The 22,832-nt window shown below is 33.0% G+C and overlaps 4 protein-coding genes across 4 annotated transcripts; 2 read left to right on the top strand and 2 right to left on the bottom strand.

The window, feature by feature from the left end:
• Positions 1 to 2,266: 2,266 nt before the first annotated feature.
• Positions 2,267 to 7,038, bottom strand: LOC107462032 (beta-amylase-like). Its single transcript, XM_016080587.3, has 8 exons — positions 6,571 to 7,038; positions 4,624 to 4,692; positions 4,121 to 4,519; positions 3,761 to 3,925; positions 3,396 to 3,659; positions 3,086 to 3,295; positions 2,747 to 2,986; positions 2,267 to 2,676 (listed from the first exon to the last, which is right to left on the bottom strand). Exons 1-8 carry the CDS (start codon positions 6,820 to 6,822, stop codon positions 2,455 to 2,457), a joined length of 1,821 nt encoding a protein of 606 aa, XP_015936073.1. The 5' UTR covers positions 6,823 to 7,038; the 3' UTR covers positions 2,267 to 2,454.
• Positions 7,039 to 7,969: 931 nt separating this feature from the next.
• On the top strand, positions 7,970 to 9,199 carry LOC107462035 (sulfated surface glycoprotein 185). Its single transcript, XM_016080591.3, has one exon. It carries the CDS (start codon positions 8,251 to 8,253, stop codon positions 8,737 to 8,739), a length of 489 nt encoding a protein of 162 aa, XP_015936077.1. The 5' UTR covers positions 7,970 to 8,250; the 3' UTR covers positions 8,740 to 9,199.
• Positions 9,200 to 11,568: 2,369 nt separating this feature from the next.
• Positions 11,569 to 13,752, top strand: LOC107462033 (transcription factor bHLH115). The gene is made up of 5 exons (XM_016080588.3): positions 11,569 to 12,022; positions 12,151 to 12,207; positions 12,754 to 12,828; positions 12,910 to 13,075; positions 13,290 to 13,752. Exons 1-5 carry the CDS (start codon positions 11,862 to 11,864, stop codon positions 13,539 to 13,541), a joined length of 711 nt encoding a protein of 236 aa, XP_015936074.3. The 5' UTR covers positions 11,569 to 11,861; the 3' UTR covers positions 13,542 to 13,752.
• Positions 13,753 to 13,764: 12 nt separating this feature from the next.
• Positions 13,765 to 14,757, bottom strand: LOC107462034 (uclacyanin 1-like). Its single transcript, XM_016080589.3, has 2 exons — positions 14,507 to 14,757; positions 13,765 to 14,416 (listed from the first exon to the last, which is right to left on the bottom strand). The coding sequence occupies exons 1-2, from the start codon at positions 14,670 to 14,672 to the stop codon at positions 13,893 to 13,895; spliced, it is 690 nt and encodes a 229-aa protein (XP_015936075.1). The 5' UTR covers positions 14,673 to 14,757; the 3' UTR covers positions 13,765 to 13,892.
• Between the last annotated feature and the right edge of the window lie 8,075 nt (positions 14,758 to 22,832).

Here is a 22,832-nt window from a genome sequence, read left to right as displayed (position 1 = left end):
TGTTAACAACCTTTAAAGTCCCCCACGTGTTAGAACAAGAGGATGTCCCAAAAATAGATTGAGATCGAATATGAGAAAAAATCGTAAATGCTTCAAAGAAAAAGAAAAAGACAGCTCTAAGTGAGGTAACATTCAGGGGCGGAGCTAGATAAACCAAAATTAGTTAATATTTTAACAAGCAATTAAAAAGATTCAATCATCAACAAAAATATATCGAATTCATTTTTGAATCCAAATGAACCTCAAATAAACTAAAAAATGAACCGAAATTATTTAATGATGGTACCCAAAAAAATTAAGGAATAAAAACTTTGGTCAATACTTAACAGCATCATCAAGTGAACCTTAGTTAATTCACAAATGAACTAAAATTAGTTCAGATTTGAACAAACAGTAAAAAAAAACTCAATCGTCAATAAAAACACATCGAATTCATTTCTGAATCCAAATGAACATCAAATAAACTAATAAATGAACCAAAATTATTTAATGATGACACCAGAAAAAATTAAGGAATAAAAAATTTGGTGAATACTTAACAGCAGTATCAAGTGAACTTCAGTTAATTTACAAATGAACCGAAATTAGTTCATATTTGAACAAACAATCAAAAAGACTCAATCATCAACAAAAACGCATCGAATTCATTTCTGGATCCAAATGAACCTGAAATAAACTAATAAATGAATCGAAATTATTTAATGATGGCACTAGAGAAAATTAAGGAATAAAAAATTTGATAAATACTTAACAGCAACATCAAGTGAACCTCAGTTAATTCACAAATGAACTGAAATTAGTTCAGATTTGAATAAGTAGTCAAAAAGACTCAATCATCAACAAAAACACATTGAATTTATTTTCGAATCCAAATGAACCTCAAATAAATTGAGAAATGTACCTAAAATGCAGCACAACTACTACAGTTTCATTCGATCCCTAACTACAGAGAAAAACAAGAAAAAATTGAATAAGAGAAATTCGATCTACTAAATGAACGAACTCGATCGATCCACTAAACCCTAAACCAAACTAGTAGAAATGCGAATGAGAAAATTGAACATAATGAACAAGTAGTTTTGTCAGTATCTTAAGGAATTTTTATTGTTCTTTTTTGTGTGTGTTGTTGATGATTTCAAGTGCAGAATCAGATTTTTTTGTAGTTTTCATGGAGAATTTAAAAGAATTTTGAGAGATTTTCAGAGAGATTTCAAATTTCTTTGTTACAGTTTTGAGTGGGAGATGTAAATGGTTTTTCATATTAGAGCGTGAAGTGAGTGGTAACGTTTGTTTGGGTATTCGAGTACGTATTACACACTCTTTTAATGAGAATGGTTTTTTACTTTTTATTAGTGTTGGACCTATTTAGTTAGATTTAGATGTCAATAAAACTTAATTTATTATTTTTGTTTATCACTTAGCCATTAACTTAATTTTTTTAGTCTAATTCATTTAGTTTTATAATCTAATAATATTTTTATCTCATATTTTTAAACATTAATATCTAAATGATGACAAAAAAAATAATAAATTCTAATAATTTTTTGACATTCATATATATATATATATAAATATATCATGCATATAACATTCTTCAATATTCAAATTCTATATATTGTCGTTAATATAATAAAATGAAAGAGAAAAATGTAAAAGCACCGCTTGATTCAAGCCATGAATGGTGAATTACGAGGAAAAAAATGGGATATGACTAAATGACATTATAAGATATTTTATTTATTATTGTCAATGATGAAACTTGAATTATTTAGTTATTAATGATCCCATATAAAAATATGAGTTTAATTTTGATACACTTTTTATTAATTATATTTATTTTTTTAATGATTATTTACGAATTCAAATAAAATTTAATTGAATGTATTTACACGCACGATGTATTAAAATTAACTTGTGCTTGATTTTTAATTAGATTTTGATAATTTAAAAAGTTCAACGCAGTTTATAAAAATTGAATCTCTTTTTTGCAAGAGCTCATACCTTAACCCTGCAGTTCGTTCTTGGTGTAGTTGAAGCAATGCAATGATATAATCTTGAATTAAATTAAAGAACAATTTATAAAGCAAACAAGGGGATGTAGCTCAGATGGTAGAGCGCTCGCTTAGCATGCGAGAGGTACGGGGATCTCTTGCCATGGAATCATGGAAGTGGTTGTTAGTTTATTACAAATAATTTGGCATCTTTGGTCCCATATCTATAGCATTTAAGTAACATTCTCACAAATTTTCATAGACAGTACCATTAATGAACTATTATTTTCTTGGTGTCACTTGGCATATATGCTTAGCTATATGAATCTGATGTTATTTATTCCCTTTATGGTCGTGCTTAGCACTTGACAGATTTACAAGAATCTTAAAGCAGATCCAACTGCATGTTCCTAATTCTCAATATCAACACAACAAACAATACCTTTCCCCTTTTCATTCCCCCTTAGTCTTGGTTTCGGCGCTGCTTAAATATACATAAGATAATGGCTAGTATATCAGCAAGTACACCACTAACACCACCAACACTCATGTCTGTTTCTCTATGCCATGTATATGGCTTCACTGGCTTTGTTGCTTCAAGAAGAGCCTCCACTGGTATCTTTGCCTTTGACCTCACCATAGGATACATGTAATGGTTGTACTTCTCTGGCTCTGGACAATAATCCTGCAAATTTTCCAAAGCAATTAGGACAAAGCCTTTCACTGCTTCACTTCATATGTCACAAGGTGCTTACCTGCTCAGCATGCATCTTTCTCACAAAGGTTTTGAATATATCAAAATTTGTTTTCTCCATTAACTCATCTGACAAACGGAGGTATGTGACTCCATACATCCTCAGTTTTGGAGGGCCCTTTTTGTTGACACCATTTGGTCTAGCATTCAGAAGGATTTGGTTGTAAGCTGCACGATCATACCTTGCAAGCGCATTTTCCCCTGCAACTTCAAGCTTCTCCATCCACCCTCCACTTAGAACCTGCATGGAGATTATCCTATCAATCACAATTCACAAGTTGTCTTTTGGTTTCTGCAGAGAAGAACACATTAGGCTTCATTTGTAGATAGAATAGATTACTTGCTGAACAAGTTCCTGTGCACCACTTCTGGCATCAGGTCTTTGCTCAGAGTTCCTCATTTCAAGACATGTGAAATTGAAGAGAGCGTCATGCCGAGACAGCATCCTCGCTATAGGCCGGTATCCATCTCTATCTTTTAAGTTGTAGTATCCTGAAGTAAGCTCTGCTGCATGGCTTTCTGTTTTATACCACCAGTGAATTCCAGCTACCTATTTTCATAAGAAAATGTTATTAGGTGAATCATGGTTGTTGCAAAAGAGAATCAATTCTTGTTAGGTGCAAATTCAGTAGATATATTTCAGAGTTTACTTTTGCTGCTAACTTCAATTTGCAGCCTAGGAATGCCTTGTTGGCTTCATCAAGGATCTCATCACCATGGATCAGCAACTTGTTTGAGTACCATGTAAGAAAAAACTTCCCTTTCTCTGTTGTGTAGGTTCCATTTGATCTAAAGAACTCTGTTGATTCAGGTGTGTCATTGGATTGACCAGCATTATCAGGAAGATCCCATTCAGGATGACCTGCTTTTGTTGCAGCCTCTTTGAAATCAGCTTTTAGGTATTTGTCATAGCACTGCATGCATGGTTTTGGAGATTTATTCAAAGAGGGTATGAGAATTTAAAAGCTTAATCTTATTGATATGTATTGAATATAACAGAAAAGTCTAAACTCACCTGAAATTCTCCAATGCCAGGAAATACCCACCCCAGATTTCTTGAGTAAGAGGGATATCTGAGTTCTCCAGCAGGGCCAAGCCCAACTTCAACGTCTATCATCAGCTCAGATTCTAAAAAATCTTCCATGTTCTCTCTGAAGCTCTTCATGTAATCACTGTACATCTGCATCCAAACAAATTTAAACATGTATATATAAATGTAGTAGGCATTAGAGGTTTGCTTCATTTCATAGATAGAAATGAATGATTCTTCCTTCAAGTTAAAGAATAAAAAGTTCCTATTAAATCATGTTCTCCAAAGTCAGCAACAAATAGAAAGAATATGAGTAAGAAAACAAAAATTTTGAACGTGGTCAACCTCAATAGCAGTTCTGCCATGGAATAAAGGCCTATTGTCAACCCCAATAGACAAGCATTCCTTGTTCCTTATGCCATTGGGGTTGGTGTAGAAGATATCAGGGTCTGATACTCCGATTTCAAGGACCCATTTAGGGATTGGGATGGAAACGGAATCTCCCACATTGCCACCACACTGGTGAAATGACATTATGGCCTGTAACTTGAGCTTGCAATGTTGAACAAGTTGAAACAAGTCTCTATATGCTGACCAATCATACTCCTGAGGCCCCTTTGATTCCACAATGCCCCACCACACATCAACCATAACACCATCAACACCTGCAGCATGAAGCTCCTTCAGCTGTTGCTCAAGTCCTTCTCTATCTTCTAAGACATTGTCGTTTGTAACAACTCCTAGCTGGGAATAAGAACAAACACAAAGGAAAACATTAACATACATGTATGCTGCATTGTTATTTATATGTATATGTGGGATGACATTTAATTAAGGTTGTGACTTACAGGGAGCATGACATATACTGGTACATAATTTGCAAGCATTGGATCGTCGTAAGTAGTAGGTATTGGAGCCTGCATGATAACTGAACATGATTATTTTTTCAAATAATTCAATATCAACAAAAAAATAAAATAAAATAAGAGTCATGCTAGGGACAGCAACATTTGTGATTGGTAGCCATCAACTAGCCATCAATGATGATTTGATGGTGTGAGATTGGTGTGAGATTTCATCCAATAGCTCACATTTTTCTGCTGGTTACATGCTAGCCAAAATACAATAAAATTGCTGCCTCTAGACTTTTCCATAAAATAAAATTTGTATCTTACATCTTGGAAACTCAAATTTTAGAGTGTATTTGGTTTATTTTTTATTTTTATTTTCATTTTTAGTATACTACTACTAAATATATATTTTTCTTTCATGGTATAATTAAAAGACAAATTTTATATTTTCTTTTACTTCTTATTAGTTACTTTAATATCAAAAGTAAAAGATATATACACATAAATTGAAGTGTAAACCAAAATTTTCCAAAAAAAAGTGTACATAAAAAGTAATACATGTAATATTTCTTTTTTTTATTTCTATGATTCTGCAATGTGGAAAAAGGATAAAAAAATAAAATGGAAATAAAAAATAATATTCTATTATTTCTATGGATTTACTAATTTTTTAACAAAAATATAAATATAAAATAATTAAAAATAAAATAAATACTAAAAAATTTCAAAGATATATATATATATATCCCTAATATTTATGGATGTTGCATTTTTTTTTTGAAACGGCACTTTTTGGAATAAAATATCTTTTTACGCATTTTAATAAATTTGAAAAATAATCCAAACTTAAGAAAATAAAAACCATTTAAAACTTTTTAAAATTTAAAATTTAATAATTGAGGGACATATTCATATTTTGTTATGTTAGCTTAACAAGAGAATATGTAATTTTTATTTTTTATGGTCAGAAAAAAAAATCTCTTTGAATATCGGGATTTGATATGCTTAATAACAAATTATACTGCCAAAATTAATATACGAATTAATGTATTATTCTTACTATGGATTATGGAACAACTCCCAATAAAATAGCTTTAAAGTTTAAACCAACACTACCTTAATATAACTTTTTAATACCAAGAGTTAACCATTTTTACATTTCTTGATACTTATTCATCTAGTTGATCTTGTGCAAGGGACTTTATGGATAACATTAAACATTGGATCTCGCTAGAGAAATAATAGACTATTTGTACATTATGTACAATAAACTACTTTAAAATGGTCAATATAACTTGTTATGGATAAATAGATAATTATTAGGATAGTAGTTTACAGTTTAGATAGTGTCAATAGCCGATAGAACATTAGAACCGAAGATTTTATACTTTTTTAGTTTTTATCATTTGAAAATATGAGAAAAGAAATTAATCATTCAGCATTTTCTTTCCATTTTCATAATTTTAGCCTTAGACATAGAATTGACGAGCTATTTTTGGTTCATAACATGACCCCGTCCTCTTTGTTCACCTACGCAACCTACAAATTAGCCACTTCATGAAAACAAAAGTAGAACAAAACAAATAAATGGGAATAAGATGATGATGAGGTGGGGACATAATGGTCAATCAAACATGATATGTTATGGGCTAGCTTTAATGAAATTTTCTTTGGTCACGAAATAAAGCGAGAAGATAAGTTAACCTTAGAGTTAGAGTTGATTGAGTGGATACATAAATAATTAATAAAAGAAAAAACGAAAACCAAAATAAGAAGAAAAAGGAAAAAAAAAAGTGCACGTGCAAGCTAGGGAAGGTTGATAATAATGAACATGAACCATTCAAAACTCAGAGCTTGAAGACATATACACAGCACTATTTTCTACGGTATTATTTTATTACGGGAAAAGATAGACTGAATAAATGGTGGGTTTGTATTATATACCTTTGGTTCAGCAATTGCCGCTTTGAGTGCCACACCAACACCACGACCACGACGTCGACCACCACCTGGGTTGTTTTTCTTGACATACTCGCAATCCAATTTGAAGGCATGCTTTGTTGCCGTTGGCTTCTTTGCTGTGCCTACACGTTTGGCTCCTCCAACCCACCCTGGGATTCCCTCATACACATACCTTCCTCCAATCCCAAGCCTAATATTCCTCGTACCAATTCCACCTTGTACTAACCTTTCCATTTCTTCTTCACTTTCATCTACATATATATATGTTTTCTTGTTACATTACATTACACGAAACTCCATTGATGCATGGCAATATCGCAACGAATTAAATCAATCATGACAAAGAGACAATCTATGAATAATAATGAATGAGTCCAATATATATAGTTTCCCCCAATTACTCTCTCTTCTTACATATGTAGCACGGATATAATGCTAGTAGATAGACTAATGGATGGATATGATTGGGCTCTATTAAATCATAACTTTACTTAAGGATTCTTACGCAGAATAAATACTAATCATACTTTATAGGCCGTTTTATTAGGGGATGGCCCAAATCATGATCATAGCAAAGCCACAAAGAACCACATAGGAAGCCCAACTTCTTGACATACATTAGAAATAGAGTCCAATTTTTTATTGTAAGTTTTGACAAAATAAAAGCATTTAATGTAAGTTATTAATAAATTTTTGAAATAGATTATTATTTGTTTGAATATTTTTAATCAGATATTATAGGCTTTCAGTTTCAGCCTTTCACAGTTCACAAGCTGAGTAAGTTGGGGTTGAGTCTTGAGTGAAATTTGAGGATGAAGACAGGCTAGGAAGGTCGACGTGGCAGACATGCATGTCTGTCGAGCACGGTTCTCTATGGTATATCATTGACCATTCCCTTCTTTTAACGGTTCAATTGAACCCTGTGACCCATCCTCGTTCATTGTAGATTGATTCCTATTTCGGTATTTCCTAATTCCTATCCTACACAGCCCTGCGAGTGCGAGGAATGTCCAATTATTATTATTTTATTTTATTTTCCACATCTACTCCAATCCCATTTTTACAGCTAATATTTTCAGAAACTATTGAAAAAGGAACTTTATGCAGTAAAGAAACATAAATAATGCTCTATTGACTCTCTATTTTGTTAGCAGTCATTCAGATATCTTTGTGTAGCAAAAGAATCACTTTAATTTGTAATTGCGGCTTATTCTAATGGTTAATGCTAATAGCCAAAAAGCATGGTTAGCATCAGTTATATTATATAGTAAGTAACCACTCACTAAACTAAATAAATAAAGAAACCTCTAAGCGGTTAGTAGCAGCCAGCATGACAGTAAAGCGAAAGCAACATTGACCTTGGTCCTAATTTGGTATTGGCAAATTTAACTTTCTAACAACTTAAGGTAGCCTTCACGTGCTCACATTAACTCTCAATTAGTCTTGTATTCTTTAAACAACAAAACCATTTCGGTTAACTCTCTCTCTCAGCACTTGCCAATCCATGTCGTTATTTATAAGCAGCTTCTCGCAGCACTCTTGTTTCTCCCCCGAAACAACCATGAGAAAAAGACGAAAAAGACTCCAATAAGACCCACACCGCCCGTCTCTGCATCTGAGAACAAAATCGCCTTTCAGATTCACACAACACACACACACACAATGATTTGCTACGTTGGAAAAGCAACTAAGATCTTCATCTTCATTGTCACCCTTCTCGTTGTTATTGGCCTCGTCTTAGGACTTGGGATCCTCCACCGCCACCACCACAACGCCGCCACCAAATGCTCCGATGATGATTCCTCATGCTCTCCTCCTTCAGGTTTTCCACCTCCCAATTTCAACATTCCCAACCCTCCTTCCCCCATTTATGGCGGCAATCCCGTTACTCCTCCTTCTCCTCCAGCTTCCACCGCCGCCCCCATCACCGCCACATCGCCGCCGCCGCCTTCACCCGTTAACGCAAATCCAACCCCTCCTCCTCCACCTCCTGATTCGAACTCATCTCCTCCGCCGCCTCCGGCTCCGGCGGCGACCACCCCCCCAAATCCTCCAAGTGTAGCAGCACCACCCACGGGTACACCTACACCAGGAGGTTCCACTCTAGTAGCTCCTGGTCCCGTACATGCATTTTCGCGACACAGGAATTAGGATCGGCTAAGTGATACTGATTAGTAATTAAGAGGTCTCTAGAACATTTCTCATGGAATTTTTTTTTAATTTATTTTCTTCTATTTTTGGGTTCAATTCCGGATCGTTGTATAGAAGACAATGTACGTGGAAGCAACGGTGGATCTGAGTCTTCATATTTTTTTTTTCCTGTTACAATTATTTTCACATTTAGTTAATCTTTTTCCCCCTTTTCAATGATGGCTGGTTGTTGAGAGTTGAGAAATGAGGCCGTGAGATAAGGAAGACGAGCATCTCTGTAAAGCTTGTTTAGTAGTGAATTTACGGTGCCGCCCCTGCCGTATACTTTGATTTCCACTTCATGACACTGCTGTTTAACTTTCCTATGCATTGTTATCTGAGTTTCCACCTTTTACTATGTATGTCTATCAATGATCACAAACGACCCTTTACATTATATTAGAGTAAATTCTTTTGTTGTCTTTGGACTCTTGCAACATCATAATTCGTAAGGTTCAACTGCTCAAGCACTTATCCTACCTTTTTTTCCCTTCGTCTGTTAGCCAACCCATCGGATTCCAAATTTAGATATTGTCAAAATAATTATCTCAAACATTTGAAGTTTAAATTCATAAGAGTGATATAATCTATCTCCGATTTTCTCTTTTTGGTCGACTCAAGTTGATACTTCAAAATAGTTAAATAATAATTTAGATAAATTATTTAAAAAAAATTAATTATTAATTTTACATAAAATTAATTATACCTGAGTTTTTATTATTTTAAATATTTTAGTCATAAAATTTCTTATATAATATTACAAAATTAATTATTTTAAAAATTTAGGTTAAAAAAACATAAATAAATAATTATATTTCTACCGTATATACAAATAAGATGTCAATTACTCAATTATGTTTAATTCGTGATTACTAGTGTTACAGTTCTCACCCACCTCCTTAGGCCGAAATCGATGCAATAATAATTTCGTTTCGTCCTCGCTGGACGCTGACTGATTCTTCTCAGGCCCAGGAGCGAGTGAACACTCACCGTAAGGCCCGGATCATGATTCATGGGCCCCCATTTCAGTACAAGGTTGAAATTTGTAGTACACTTCACTTATGTCTTATTGTCCATCTATGAGAAATTATTTTTCGGACGGGGAGAAATCATTATGCTTAATATCCACAAACTCATTAGTTTGGGCGACAATTTGAACTGTAACCCAATAGATAGTAGCCCTAATTATCATTCATTGGTCCATCAGGATTACTAACCCATTGGCCTTTTTCCCTTTAGTTGCATTTTCGTTAGATGCGATTCTGTACTTAAGTAATAGTGGAAATGATCCTCTTAATTTTTTCTTTCTATGTTATAAAAGTATAATCTCCAACTATACTCTTTTTAATTAGCAAAAAAATGTGAGAGAAAATATTAAATGATATAAATTCACATTTGATAATATCAATGAAAAGAAAAAATTAAGAGGATCAATTCTTGATTATAATTGAATTAACATTCATTTATTATATATATTATTATGTACTTATGTTAGGTGAATATCAAAATCAAAATCAGTCGTTAAAAGATTAAAATATAAAATACATATTAACCTTGATTAAGTGCATGTTTGGGCGCTATTATTTTGTTAAAAAAAGATCTTTTTTTATTTTTTAACGTGTTTGGCAAATTTCTAGTAGTAAAAGTAAAAGTACTAGTAAAATCAAAAAAAGATCTTTTTTGAGAAGCTGTAATTTACATCTTTTTTAAAAAGATCTTTTTTCCTTAAAAAAAAGATGTTTTTCATGTAATAAATAAACAAAAAAGTACTTTTATATTGTTATACCCAAACATAATTGATAGATAAAAAGACCTTTTTACATGAGATATCCAAACATAAAATTACTTTTACTTCTCTATAAGATCTTTTAAAAAAAGATAACTCGAAAAAAGATATTTTTCTAGAAACTCACCCAAACAAGCCCTAACAGTACAACGGTTTTGAGCCAATAAAATAATAAATGTGCAAAGATTATGAGAAAAAAAGAAATTTAAAAAATAAATATTTTCTAATTATTTTTTAAAAAATATTAATTTCCTTTTTTTTATTCTAATAAAGAACACAGACCACAATTCTTTTTTTTTTTTAATTTCTTTCTTGACGAGACCTGTAAAATAATGAGTTATATGTGGCGGTGTGGGGACTTTTCCCCGAAATAGAAATAGGTAGCAAAATGTAGGAAAGGTGTGATGAGAAAAAGAGTGATCTTAGGCTCTTAGCCTTTGAAAGGCTGCGTAATATTGCAGCGGTAACTGTTTGAATTTCATGGGTGAGTAGGAATGTTGGATAATAAAGTGCGTCACAATATTCTGAGATGTATTGTTATTGTTGTCGATGGACATCAAGTACTACGTCATGTTATGGCATGAAAGAAGCCATCCAAAGAAGCCTAGTTGGATTTTATTATGCGCAAATATAACAGGACTTAAGAATATTAGTTTAGTGGACTACTCTGCATAAATGAACTAATCACTATTAATCTATTCTCAATTTGTCATCACTATACTAATCGTTATGATTAGGATGTCAATTTCAATAACGTAATTCTAGAAACAACCACAGTAGCTAGCTGCCCCACCCAATGACCCAGTCCTCATAATTGGTCCTCCTGCTTAAAAGTGGTAATTCCATTTCATTTCCCAGGAAAGGCATCAAAGAAGGAATATGTTCACTCTCTTTTAAGTCATGATTTTGAGCCTTAGAGTTTTACTTATAAGGTAATTTTGATGCTTAAAAAGAAACTATATTTCTTATAAAATGTTTAATGCTGAGAGATTCCGTTGAGTTGGCTCTGGAGTCTGAACACTGTTTCAACGTAATGCAAATGCATTGGCTATCACTGTGCATGACACACACACACTCACTCTTTGTTGTGCTGCTGCTTCCGTCACAGCCTCTCACAGCCACAATGACTTTCCTTTTTTTTTTTAATTACTCTCTATTTCTATAGAACAAGCAAGTAAACCAAATCCAAAGCAACAAAAACAAAATGAAAAACATATATACAGAGTAACATATTCCTTTCATACTTGGTTTCAGTTCACACACAAACACTTGTTGTTTCTTCTCACTCCCTCTCACTATGGACATAGATTCTTCAGGAGGCACATCCAATTGGCTCTACGATTATGGCTTTGATAACATCTCTGTGGCTGACTTCATGGCTCCAGACTCTGCTGCTTTCACCTGGCTGCCTCAACCTCAGCCTCACACCAATTTCAAGCCTCCTTCTTCCAATATCAGGTGGGTGTTTTTGGGTTTTGTTTTGTTCTTCAACTTTCTCTTTTGTTTTAAGTTTCAACCCAAGTTTAAAAGCAGGGAATTCTATGGATTTTTTCCCGGATCATCACATAACTGCTTCATGATTGCAGCTTGGAAATGGAATACTCAGTGGATTCAATTGTGCTGGAAGGTGGCCCTTCAAAACGGTAATATCTCTTTTCTTCTAAAATCCTTCCTTCTAAACAGTTTAGCAACTATTATTCATAATTTGGCATTTTCATCATGTAATGATAACATCAAATATTTAGAAATTTTGTATAATATGCAGCTTGGCCCTGGTCTCTGATTTGTTTTTATCAGTTGTGAGGGGAAACTGTAATGACTTGCATATTAGGCAATGTGGTTTATGAATAGTATAAGACATATTTGATCATATAAACTGAATTTTGAAAAAATCTATCATTAGTAGGATGAGGAAGGATTTGAAATTTTCTAAGGAATCAAGCAAAGAAGACTATGTTAGTTGTGACATGGAAATGCCATGCATGCTCCTACATACTTGATTCTGCATTGAGCCTAGATATCATGTTTAATATTGATAGTAATAGCTAATGGAAAAATCTAACATTGTTAGGCAAAAAAAACTGTTTCTGAAATCATTCATGAGTCAATTAAGATCCGGAATTAAGTATTAATTGCTCTCTTATGATTCACTTGTGTTCACCTCTGTAATTTTGCAACTGTTACTTCAGGTTGAGGACTGAATCATGTGCATCTGGAACCAAGGCATGTCGAGAGAAATTGCGAAGGGACAAACTGAATGAGAGGCATGCTATTATTTTAAATTTGTGTGATTGAGTATAGTCTTCTCTGAATCTCATGTCCTCAAAATTTGGCATGGTTTTAAGGTTTCTGGAACTGAGTTCCATCTTGGAGCCTGGTAGCATGCAGCCCAAAACCGACAAGGTTGCCATATTAAGTGATGCCGTCCGAGTCGTAAACCAATTAAGAGATGAAGCAGAGAAGCTGAAGGAAATGAATGATGAAATGCTTGAAAAAATTAAAGAGCTCAAGGTGGGTGATTTTCTGTTTGTAATGGTTACTTTCAAGTAACATGTTCTTCTTCATAAGATTAGACTATAGTTGTTACTTTTTAAGTGCTCTTAGAGTATGACTTGTTTGAAGAACCTCTAAGAATTTCTTGATGAAAAACCAGAAAAAGGGTTGGATATGACTGAACCATTATAGCTGTTGACTTAGTAGTAAGAACTTAATAGAATCATTGCAGGCTGAGAAGAATGAGCTTCGGGATGAGAAAAATAGGCTCAAGGTAGAGAAAGAGAAGTTGGAGCAGCAGTTCAAGATGACAAATGTTCAGCCAAGCTTCCTCCATCATGCTCCGGCGGCCACGAAAGCGCACGGTGCTAGCCAAAAGCTGATACCCTTCATAGGTTACCCTGGCATAGCCATGTGGCAGTTTATGCCCCCAGCTGCAGTTGATACATCAAAGGATCATCTCCTTCGTCCACCAGTGGCATAATAGAGTGGTTAGAGCATCCACTTCATTGTTTTGTGTTTGTTAAAACATATATCAATGTCTAAGTTGTGTGGATTGTGAACTGTGTGTGTGTGCTTACTAATGATGTAAGCCTAAAAGTGTGTTGTGAAGCATTTCAATAAGGTGAACTTGTCTTGTATTACTTTTGAATTTGTGATGCTATCATAATTAAATGGTTTTCTGTTGTGTATTACTGATGGATGCATTATGGATTATGAATTAGTCTTTATGAAATTTCAACCACAGCAAATCACCAATACAACAAAGAAAAAACACCAAACACAATAGTTTAACATAGAACAAACAATGGTGGAGAGTAAACATTTCTCATCCTTAAAAGGCCACAATCATTGTTAAATAGCTTAGCACTGCCGCTTGCATGACTTTGCTGGCTGATGATGAATCTGGCTGGTCTACCGAATGGTTTTCGAGAGGTGAGGCAGCAGAACCAGTAAATTCAGTGGAAGGAACCATTGGTGAGAGTGTAGGAGTTTCAAGAGGTGTATCCAACAATGGAGATGATGCCAATGGAACACCATAACTTGGTGATTCAGCTGATGGTGAAGGGGTTAGTGTTAGTCCCTCTGGACCTGGAGAGGGAATGATGGGAATTTCTTGTGGTGAAGGAGATTCTACTGGTGATGATGAAGCAGTGGCTAGAGTAGTGTCTATTTCAACCTTCATTCCTGTGCTGCAATGTCCAATTGTTCCACAAATGTAGTACTTTTTTCCTGGTGAAGTAAGAGGAATGGTTGTCTTGCCATCATTGTAGGTCTGAATTGGTTTTGTTAATTGGCAAGAGTCATAATCTGCCTTAGTAACTTCAATCACATTATGATTTGGTGGATACTGAAAAACTGCACAACAAAAATATATGAAAGACAGTTGTTAAGTAGAATTTATATTAAAGTTGTAGTTTGTTGATGAATGCATTGCAAGAGACTTACTGAGATTGTCTCCAACTGAAAACTTCTGAGATAATGCCCATGATTGAAGGTCTGAGCTTGTATCCCACCCTCCATCTGGTCCTCCAACAATGTGATCTGTAGCCATGACCAATTTGATAAGTACAGTCACCAAAGTTACTCTGACTATGATTTCAAGTACACCCATATTTGATAATGTCAGAGGAAGAGTCACAGGATGTATTAAGGTTTGATGAAACCTGATTAGAGATATTTGATTGATAGATGGCTTTAAGTATATACAAGTCTATATATATATAGGGAACCATAGAGGAACTTGGAGGAGTCGCTTTAGAATGATGTATAATTTTGGTTCAATCATGCAATAGCTGGAGTTGGTAACTATCTTATAATTATTTGCTTCAAGTCTGAAGGAGAATTAACAGGTGATAGTTGTTGATGACTTGTTACATTAACAACAATTTATGTTTGGCTTTTTTCCTAGATGCATAATTTTAAAAATGAATTTTTCTCTGTTCCACTATATTAGAATTTTGTGATTTAGTTTACTTGCAACCACATCAATTGGCCATTGATTTTCACTAGGAATCTTTCTCGGGTCTAATAGCCAATCAAAATATGGCAGCACAATTCAAGTGGAAATAAAATATTAATAATTTCTGTGGTTTGTGGAGCAAATGTGAGAGGGGTTCCTATCCTATCTCCCTAGTGTTGCAGGCACCTAATCCAAGTATGTAACCAACCCAAGGTGCCAGAATATTAAACTTTTATCAGTTAGGAATCTAAGAAAAGTAGTAAAGAAGTTGCAATTAGTATTTACTACTAGTGTTTAATTACCAACATTGATAGTCTTACATTCGTTACATGTTTGGCTGGGTGCATACTCGCTAAATTCTTTGTAGTTAAAATATTATATTACCAACCGTTTTGAGTTGGAGAAATTTAAGAACAACAATGTAATAACTTTAAATCTTTAATCTTTCTAACAAACAAACAATCAAGCATTAAATTATATTAGTTTAATTTAGTGAAGACAGACATGCATTGATTTAAGAATAAATGACTATTTGTATCTATGAAAGACGAATACGCTGACATTTGTATTCATACTAGATCGAAACTGAATTTATACTCACGCTAAATGCCCTCCATGGGACAAAAGTGGCCTGCCTTAAATCTGCACTTAGTTCGTGGTTATCCGACCCTACGTGACACTCCAACCCTCCAAAGTCCTATCTACGTGAAAGTGAATGTTGTTTTTCACTAAGCGTTTGGAAAAAAGAAGTACACTTTGTGGGAGAATCTGTTATGCCTTAGCAGAGGTTCATTGTCGCCGTCGCTCCATTCCCAAATGGGAGAAGACGACCGGAACTCTCCCAATTGATCACCACGAAGACGTAATAAAGAATCGTGCATAGAATAGCGAGCAGAACCTCATACCAGGCTTTTCATCGTCAACAGCGAAGATGTCACTCCATTTAATTCGTGAAGAACAGAGGTATGTCGTTGCCACTAATGATTAATTTTATATGTCGTTGCCACTAGTTAGGCAGATTCTGTTACTTTATCAAATCCTGTGATTAATTTTATGTGATTGAGAATTGATAGAATAGTTAGTTGCAAGTTTGTGTTAGCTGCAGTTACAGACAATAATTTTTTCTTTTATTGTATTGTTTAATTTTATTTTCAGAAATGGCCACCATCCATATAACTCTGTAAATTAATCATAGAGGACGGTTTGAGAGAGGGCCATGTGAAAAGTTTAGTTACATTGGTGGAGAAGTAACAAAGATTGAGAGGGTTAACGTTGATACCCTCAATGATTTTTTCATATCTGATTTGCTAAGGACATTGGATATATGTCTATTGCTGATTTTTACTGACTAGAACCTGGGAATGAGCTTGATAATGGGTTGAGGTTACTAAGGATTGATATGGACATAGTTAAAATGTATGAGCCAGCCATGAAGAATGGTAACAAAATTAATGTCTATATAGAGCATCTGGTGGATCATCCTGTGCTAGTTGAGTAGAAAGATATGACTCCATCAAAGATGAGAATAAAGAGCTGTGCTAAAAGGGGTTTCAACTCCAAAGAAGAGTCTAAAAAGAAGATTGATAGTAGTGGAAGATGATGAAGATGCTGAAATAGTAGGTCATGTCCAAGTTGTGAAGGAACCCCAAAAAAAGGTGAGGTCCAGCCCAGGAAAGAGGCCCAGCAAGAAAAGAACCCAGTTAATGTTGAGGCCCAAAATGAGGACAGTATCACAGTTCCTCAACAGACAGAAAATCCAGCACCTTCATAATCCCAATAAGCAAGACAGATTTTTCAGCCTCCTCCAACACCCGTCCTACCAGATAAGCCACTATTAACTCAGTCTCAACCTTCCTAGCCACCTATTGAGCATGACCAGCAACCATCCCATACTGATGGTTCAGACCCAGTCTCGCCTTCTGAAGCCAATATCTCTGAACCTCTTGCACCTGAACAACTAACTCAATACATCCCATAGTCGTATAGAAATTCACTTTCACAATCGATCCCTGAGTCAGTCTCACCCTCTGACTCCAATAGGACTCCCCAAAATAATAAAACTGATCCTTCAGATGAGGTTGAGGGACGGCCAAAGAGAAACAAGAGAAGATCAACAAAGAGATCTCCCTCTACAGGACAATCCTTCATCCCAAACCCTGATTCGGGCAAACCTCCAACCTTCTATGTCTCGGTTGATGGAGAGGATTTTTCTGATGAAAATGTTGAGTATCATTGCTATGAGTTAGAGGACTTGCATAGCATAGCAAGTGATGAAGATTCTGATGAGACTCCAGTTATTTCTCAGAGTAATGCCGATGCCCCTGTTAGCCAGATGCGGTTGGAACAGAGTATGGAGTTTGAAACTCTCAACTAGATTAAGAAGGCAGTCCAAAAGTTTAATATCAACATTGAAAGAAGCATATTCTTTGCACGTTGTGACTCCACAAGATCTAAGGCTATATGCTACGATGAGGACTGTCCTTGGTCAATATACTATAACAAGAGAACATTTCCAGAAAGTTATTAAATAAAGACTTTTGTAAACGAATACACCTACAGTAGAGACAATCATTGTAAGTCAGCAGACAAAAAATGGGTGTTAGATGAGCTAGAGGAGAGGATAAGAGTTCAGACAAACTTGACAGTGAGAGAGGCTGACCAAATCTTCAGATCTGGGTATGATATACTAATCAACGAGAGAAAATTTTACAGACCTATGAAGTCAGAAGAAGGCATGCATGTCTATGTCAATGTATTAGAAATTAAAAAAATAGAACAATACAAGAAACATATCATGTCATGCCAATATCAAAAAAAACATTCACTCTCTCGTGATAAACAAAGATCCCGAATTATACAAATCTTATATTTTCATCACCAAATACAACTCACACAATAAACAAAACACTACCTCCAACGCAATAGTTGAAAGCAACACTCTAATTTCTCTAATTTCACCCTTAATTTCAATCCTAAATTTGTCTATCTTCTTAGCCAACATTGAGGATGCTTGCTAATTTTTTCTAACTTTAATGACAGTCAATCCATCATCACGCCTTGCATAAGAATACTTCGAATTTCTTTTGGCTAAACATCTTGCTGGTCCCTCCCATCCTTCTTCGATTTCATCCACCCAAATAAAGTATTTGCAGTCTCTTGTCTAAAAAAATAAAAAAAATGCACCCAAATGACAACTAAAATCCAAAAATAAATTTCTCACCTCAACAACAATGGCGCCTAGCCCTTACCGTTCATAGAGGATATCTGATGAACTATCTATTAGGGTTTGTTATCGTGCCAGACTCTATCAACGCAACCTCCCTCCCACAGAAGCATCTGTCGTCGAGCTTCTTCTCCTTCATCTTCTTCGAACTTGAAGAACTGCTGCGACTTTCATTATTTGCAGCAGAGTTAAATCTGCGCAAAGACATTCTAGGGATTACGAGATAATTCTTTCTGACCGTGGGTGTACTTGACACTATATGAAATTCAACAAGATTCGATTTTTGGGGTATGGTTCGAATTGGGGAAGATAACTTGCTAGAGTTTCGATTTGATGCATAGAACCCTATCCACTTTCATATACCAACGTTCACTTCCACGTAGATAGGGTTTTGGAGGGTTGGAGTGCCACTTAGGGTCAGATAACCACGAACCAAATGCAGATCTAAGGCAGGACATTTTTGTCACATGGAAGGCATCTAGCGTAGATACAAGTTCAGTTTTGATTTAGTATAGATACAAATGTCAGCATATTCATCTTTCAGAGGCACAAATGGTCATTTATTCTTGATTTAAATAGATAATCGAATGAGAGGATAATAGAGAGAAATAGATAATTACTTTTTACAATTGTTCTCCACATACAAGTCATTTACACATACAAATTCATACAAGTCATTTACATTCACGCGCTCAGCATGTTCTCCTCCTCCTCCTCCTCCTCCTCCTCATCCTTCTCCTTTTCATTATTTTTCTCTTTCGTTATTGTTGTCACCTTCTCCTTTTTTTGTTGGGCTTTTTTCTCCTTCTTCCTTTTCCTCCTTTTCCTCCATCATCTTCATCATCATGATCATCATCGTTATAGCATCGTCGTCTTCTTCTTATATATATCGTCATTATCGTTATTGTCATTATTTTTATCGTTATCGTAGAAATTTTGCCATATTAATGACATTGCCTGCTCCAAAATTATTACCATAAAATTTTTGCTATAGAATTTTTTCAATTTGTGTAGTTGCAGCAAATTTCGAGATAAATTTAAGATATTTAAGTGTATTATTTAAGAATTTTCAGTGGATTTGTATTGATAAATTTTACATAATTCAAAGCTCTTTCTCTTCTTCCTCCTCATCTTTTTGCTACTTCTTCTTCTTTTTTTATCATCATCACCATTTTTTCTTCTTTTTTAAATTCATCTTTTCTTTCTTATTTTACTTTCTCAAATTTCTTCTTATTTTACTCTTTCTTAACAAGAATAAAAACAAAAAAATCAAACAAAGAAGAAGAAGAAACACATAATGCTGCAAAATTACTTGGAAGATGATGAACTTGCATTCATTCAACTAAAAGAAAAAAAGAAATAAGAAAAAAAAAGAAGAAGAAAAAATGCAGCATTAGAGAAAATATTTTTTTGTAGTTGCAGCAAATTTCGGGATAAAACTAAGACATTTAGGTGTATTGTTTAAGAATTTTTGGTGAATTTGTACTAATAAATTTTGTATAATTCAAAACATTTATTTTTTTTTCTCCTCCTCATCTTCTACTACTTCTTATTCATCTTTTTATTCTTATTTTACCTTCTAAAAAAAATACATAGTATTACAAAAAGAGGAGGAGAAAAAAATTGCAGCAACAACAGCAACAATAAAAAAAACGACGAATATCATGAAACACGCGAAGAAGAAGAAGGAACGCAAAGAAAAAAGAGGAGAAACACAAAGAAGAAGGAGAAAAAATAGGAGGAGGAGGAGGAATGTATTAGGAATAATAGTATGACCACAATTCAACCAATCATATGTTAAATAATTTGTTATTGTTATTATATTAAAATGTTAATATAATAATATCCTTGATTAAATTTAGAGATTTATCATTGTGATAGTGATCATAATATTGAGAAATAATTTTTTTATAATTTAATCTAAATTATTTTTGGTTATAGAATTATTAAAAAGGACATTATAATCCAGAAAGATCAAGATATATATATATATATATGTGTGTGTGTGTGGTGTATATAGAGATATGACCATTGAATTGGCTCATTTTGAAAATTCCTAATGGTTATAATTACCACATATTTGTCAATAGGATATTCTCAAAATGAACATGGTAATAAAGTTTTCTTTGACATGCGACGGTCATATTAATTAACAATGTATTTATTATACTTTGATTTCGGACACCTAATACCCTAGGATCGTAGTTGAATGAATATTGGGTATGATTTAAATACTTGTAGACTTAATGATTAGTTAATAAGGAATCCGTCAACTCTCGGTAAAGAGTTTGAACTCTATGATTAATGATTGAGATGAATAAAATCTTGGCCAAAGAGATTGAATGAATGAAGAAATGAGTTTCTTAAGTCATTCACAATTCATTATAATAATGGTAACAAGTTAAAGTTTGACAATTAAACCATACTTTAAGGGTTAACCAAGAGCTAAAAAGATAGAAGGAATTATACTTTGTTCTTATCAGGTTCTTAGTAAAAATATATATTATTATTACTTCATACTATCAGGTCGTTGAGAAGTGTTGCTAGACGCTAACCTTGATTAGTAAATTTAGTATGACTAATTTACTACCCGCTTAGTATTGAACCTATAGGATCACACACTAACGAGTGCTCTAATCTTTGCTATAGAATTATTTAATTATTATTTTAATTTGATCAAATAAATAATTATATTAATTAAAATAGAATATTATTATATTCTTTGCTAGCACCAAGAATATAATAATAATATGATAATTGAGAATAATTAGTTATTCTATTTCTAAACTTAGAATTCTAAATTTGGACGAGATCCTAATTGATTCTGTTTTAAATGGAGTTATCATATGTTTCATAAATTTGAAAGATTATTCAAGTTTGAAATAATAAGATATGATTTGAATTTGAATTGAGATTCAAATTTAAAATCAATAACAAATCTCATACTATATATATGTATGCCTAGAGTAGAGGAAAGAGATGAGAATAAAGCACAAGAGTTTTATTCCTTTACTTCTAGACGCATAAACATATGTGAGTCTAATTCTTGGAGAAAAATTTTATGGCGTGCAAAAAAGTTACAAGAGATTTCTCAATTTAGATCAGATATCCATTAGTCAAGGAATTGACAGTAAATGTTGGTCTCGGTGTGGATACGCATAGAATTTTCGTATAATCGAAAAATAAAGATTTTACTAAAGCGTCTAAAGGTATTTAGATCTAATCTATATTATTTGTAAAATAAAATTTAAGCACAAAATAGATTTTTAGAATTACTTTCTTTTCTTTCATTACGTATTATGAACACATGGTAATCCTTTAAAATGCGGGATATAAACGTTAGAGAAAAAACGTCGTGATTTCACACGCATTTTAATGTTTTATAAAAATGAGTTTTATTAGGTTAGAATTAATTTGTATAAATTTGTGTACCCAAAAAATTTGTATGTGTAGCACCTCTCGAATTTATACTTAAAAAGTTTTATATTGATGTATGTTTAACATAATGTCAGATAGTTCGAATAATTATTTTCTCCTACATATAATATAAAGAGTGACACTAAAGAAGAATATTTGATGTTTAATTCTCTAAATTAGTTGTGATTAGTATTTTTGTCTGTAATAATATTATAAAATTATATATTTTAAAGTAAATTATATCTCAAAATTTAATCTTTGTTATGCTTTTAAAAATAAGAATAACTAAATCTTTTATAAAAAATGTTAAAAATTTTATCAAATGACAAAAAAATATGAGATTCGTGTTTTTCTTTAACACCTCTTACATGATAAATAATTTATGAATTAGTGTTTTTTTTAGAAGTGCATCTCGGATAAACGCTTTCCTGTTAAGACAACCACAAAAAAAAATGTTATAGAAAATGACGACATACGAAAAAATAGTTTAAAATGACATTTTGGTAATAAGTTTTAGAAATGATGACTTACTGATTAAAAAGCTAACAAAAATAGAATGAACAAAAAATTGAGAATTAATTTTTTAATTTTAGAACAAAAAAATTTATTTCAATTGCAACAAAAATAAGTACTATGCAATATATTTTGATTAATTATTAATAATATATTATATATTTTAGTTTTAATTGTAATAATAAAATATTATGTGATATATTTTATTTGTTAAATTAGTAATTAGTGATAATATATAAGAGAGACAAAAATAGGTAGAAGATAGAGGAAGATAAAAAAAGGAAGAAGGGAAAGGAGAGATTTCTTTGATTTTGAAAGAAAAAAAATTTCAATTTGATTTCAATTAAACTAATATTATATATATTTTGGTTATGAAATTAGAATATATAATTGATATGATAAATTAATAATAATAATATATCAGAAAGATATAGTGAATAAAGGAAAAAGAAAAATAAAAAAATGAAAAAGATTCTTAATTTTAAAGATTTTTTTTATTTTAATTAAAAAATATCATATGATATACTTTAGTAATAAATTTTAAAAATTTTGGCACATATTGGTTAAAAGACCAAAACAAATAAAGTGATTAGAGGAAGGAAAGTGAACTCCTTAGTTTTGGAAAAAAATTATATTATTTTAATTACAATGAGATATAA

Source organism: Arachis duranensis, chromosome 8, assembly GCF_000817695.3.
Source record: "Arachis duranensis cultivar V14167 chromosome 8, aradu.V14167.gnm2.J7QH, whole genome shotgun sequence".
Lineage (NCBI taxonomy): Eukaryota > Viridiplantae > Streptophyta > Magnoliopsida > Fabales > Fabaceae > Arachis > Arachis duranensis.
Note: the sequence above shows the minus strand (reverse complement) of the source record. Positions and strands in the feature narration are given on the sequence as shown.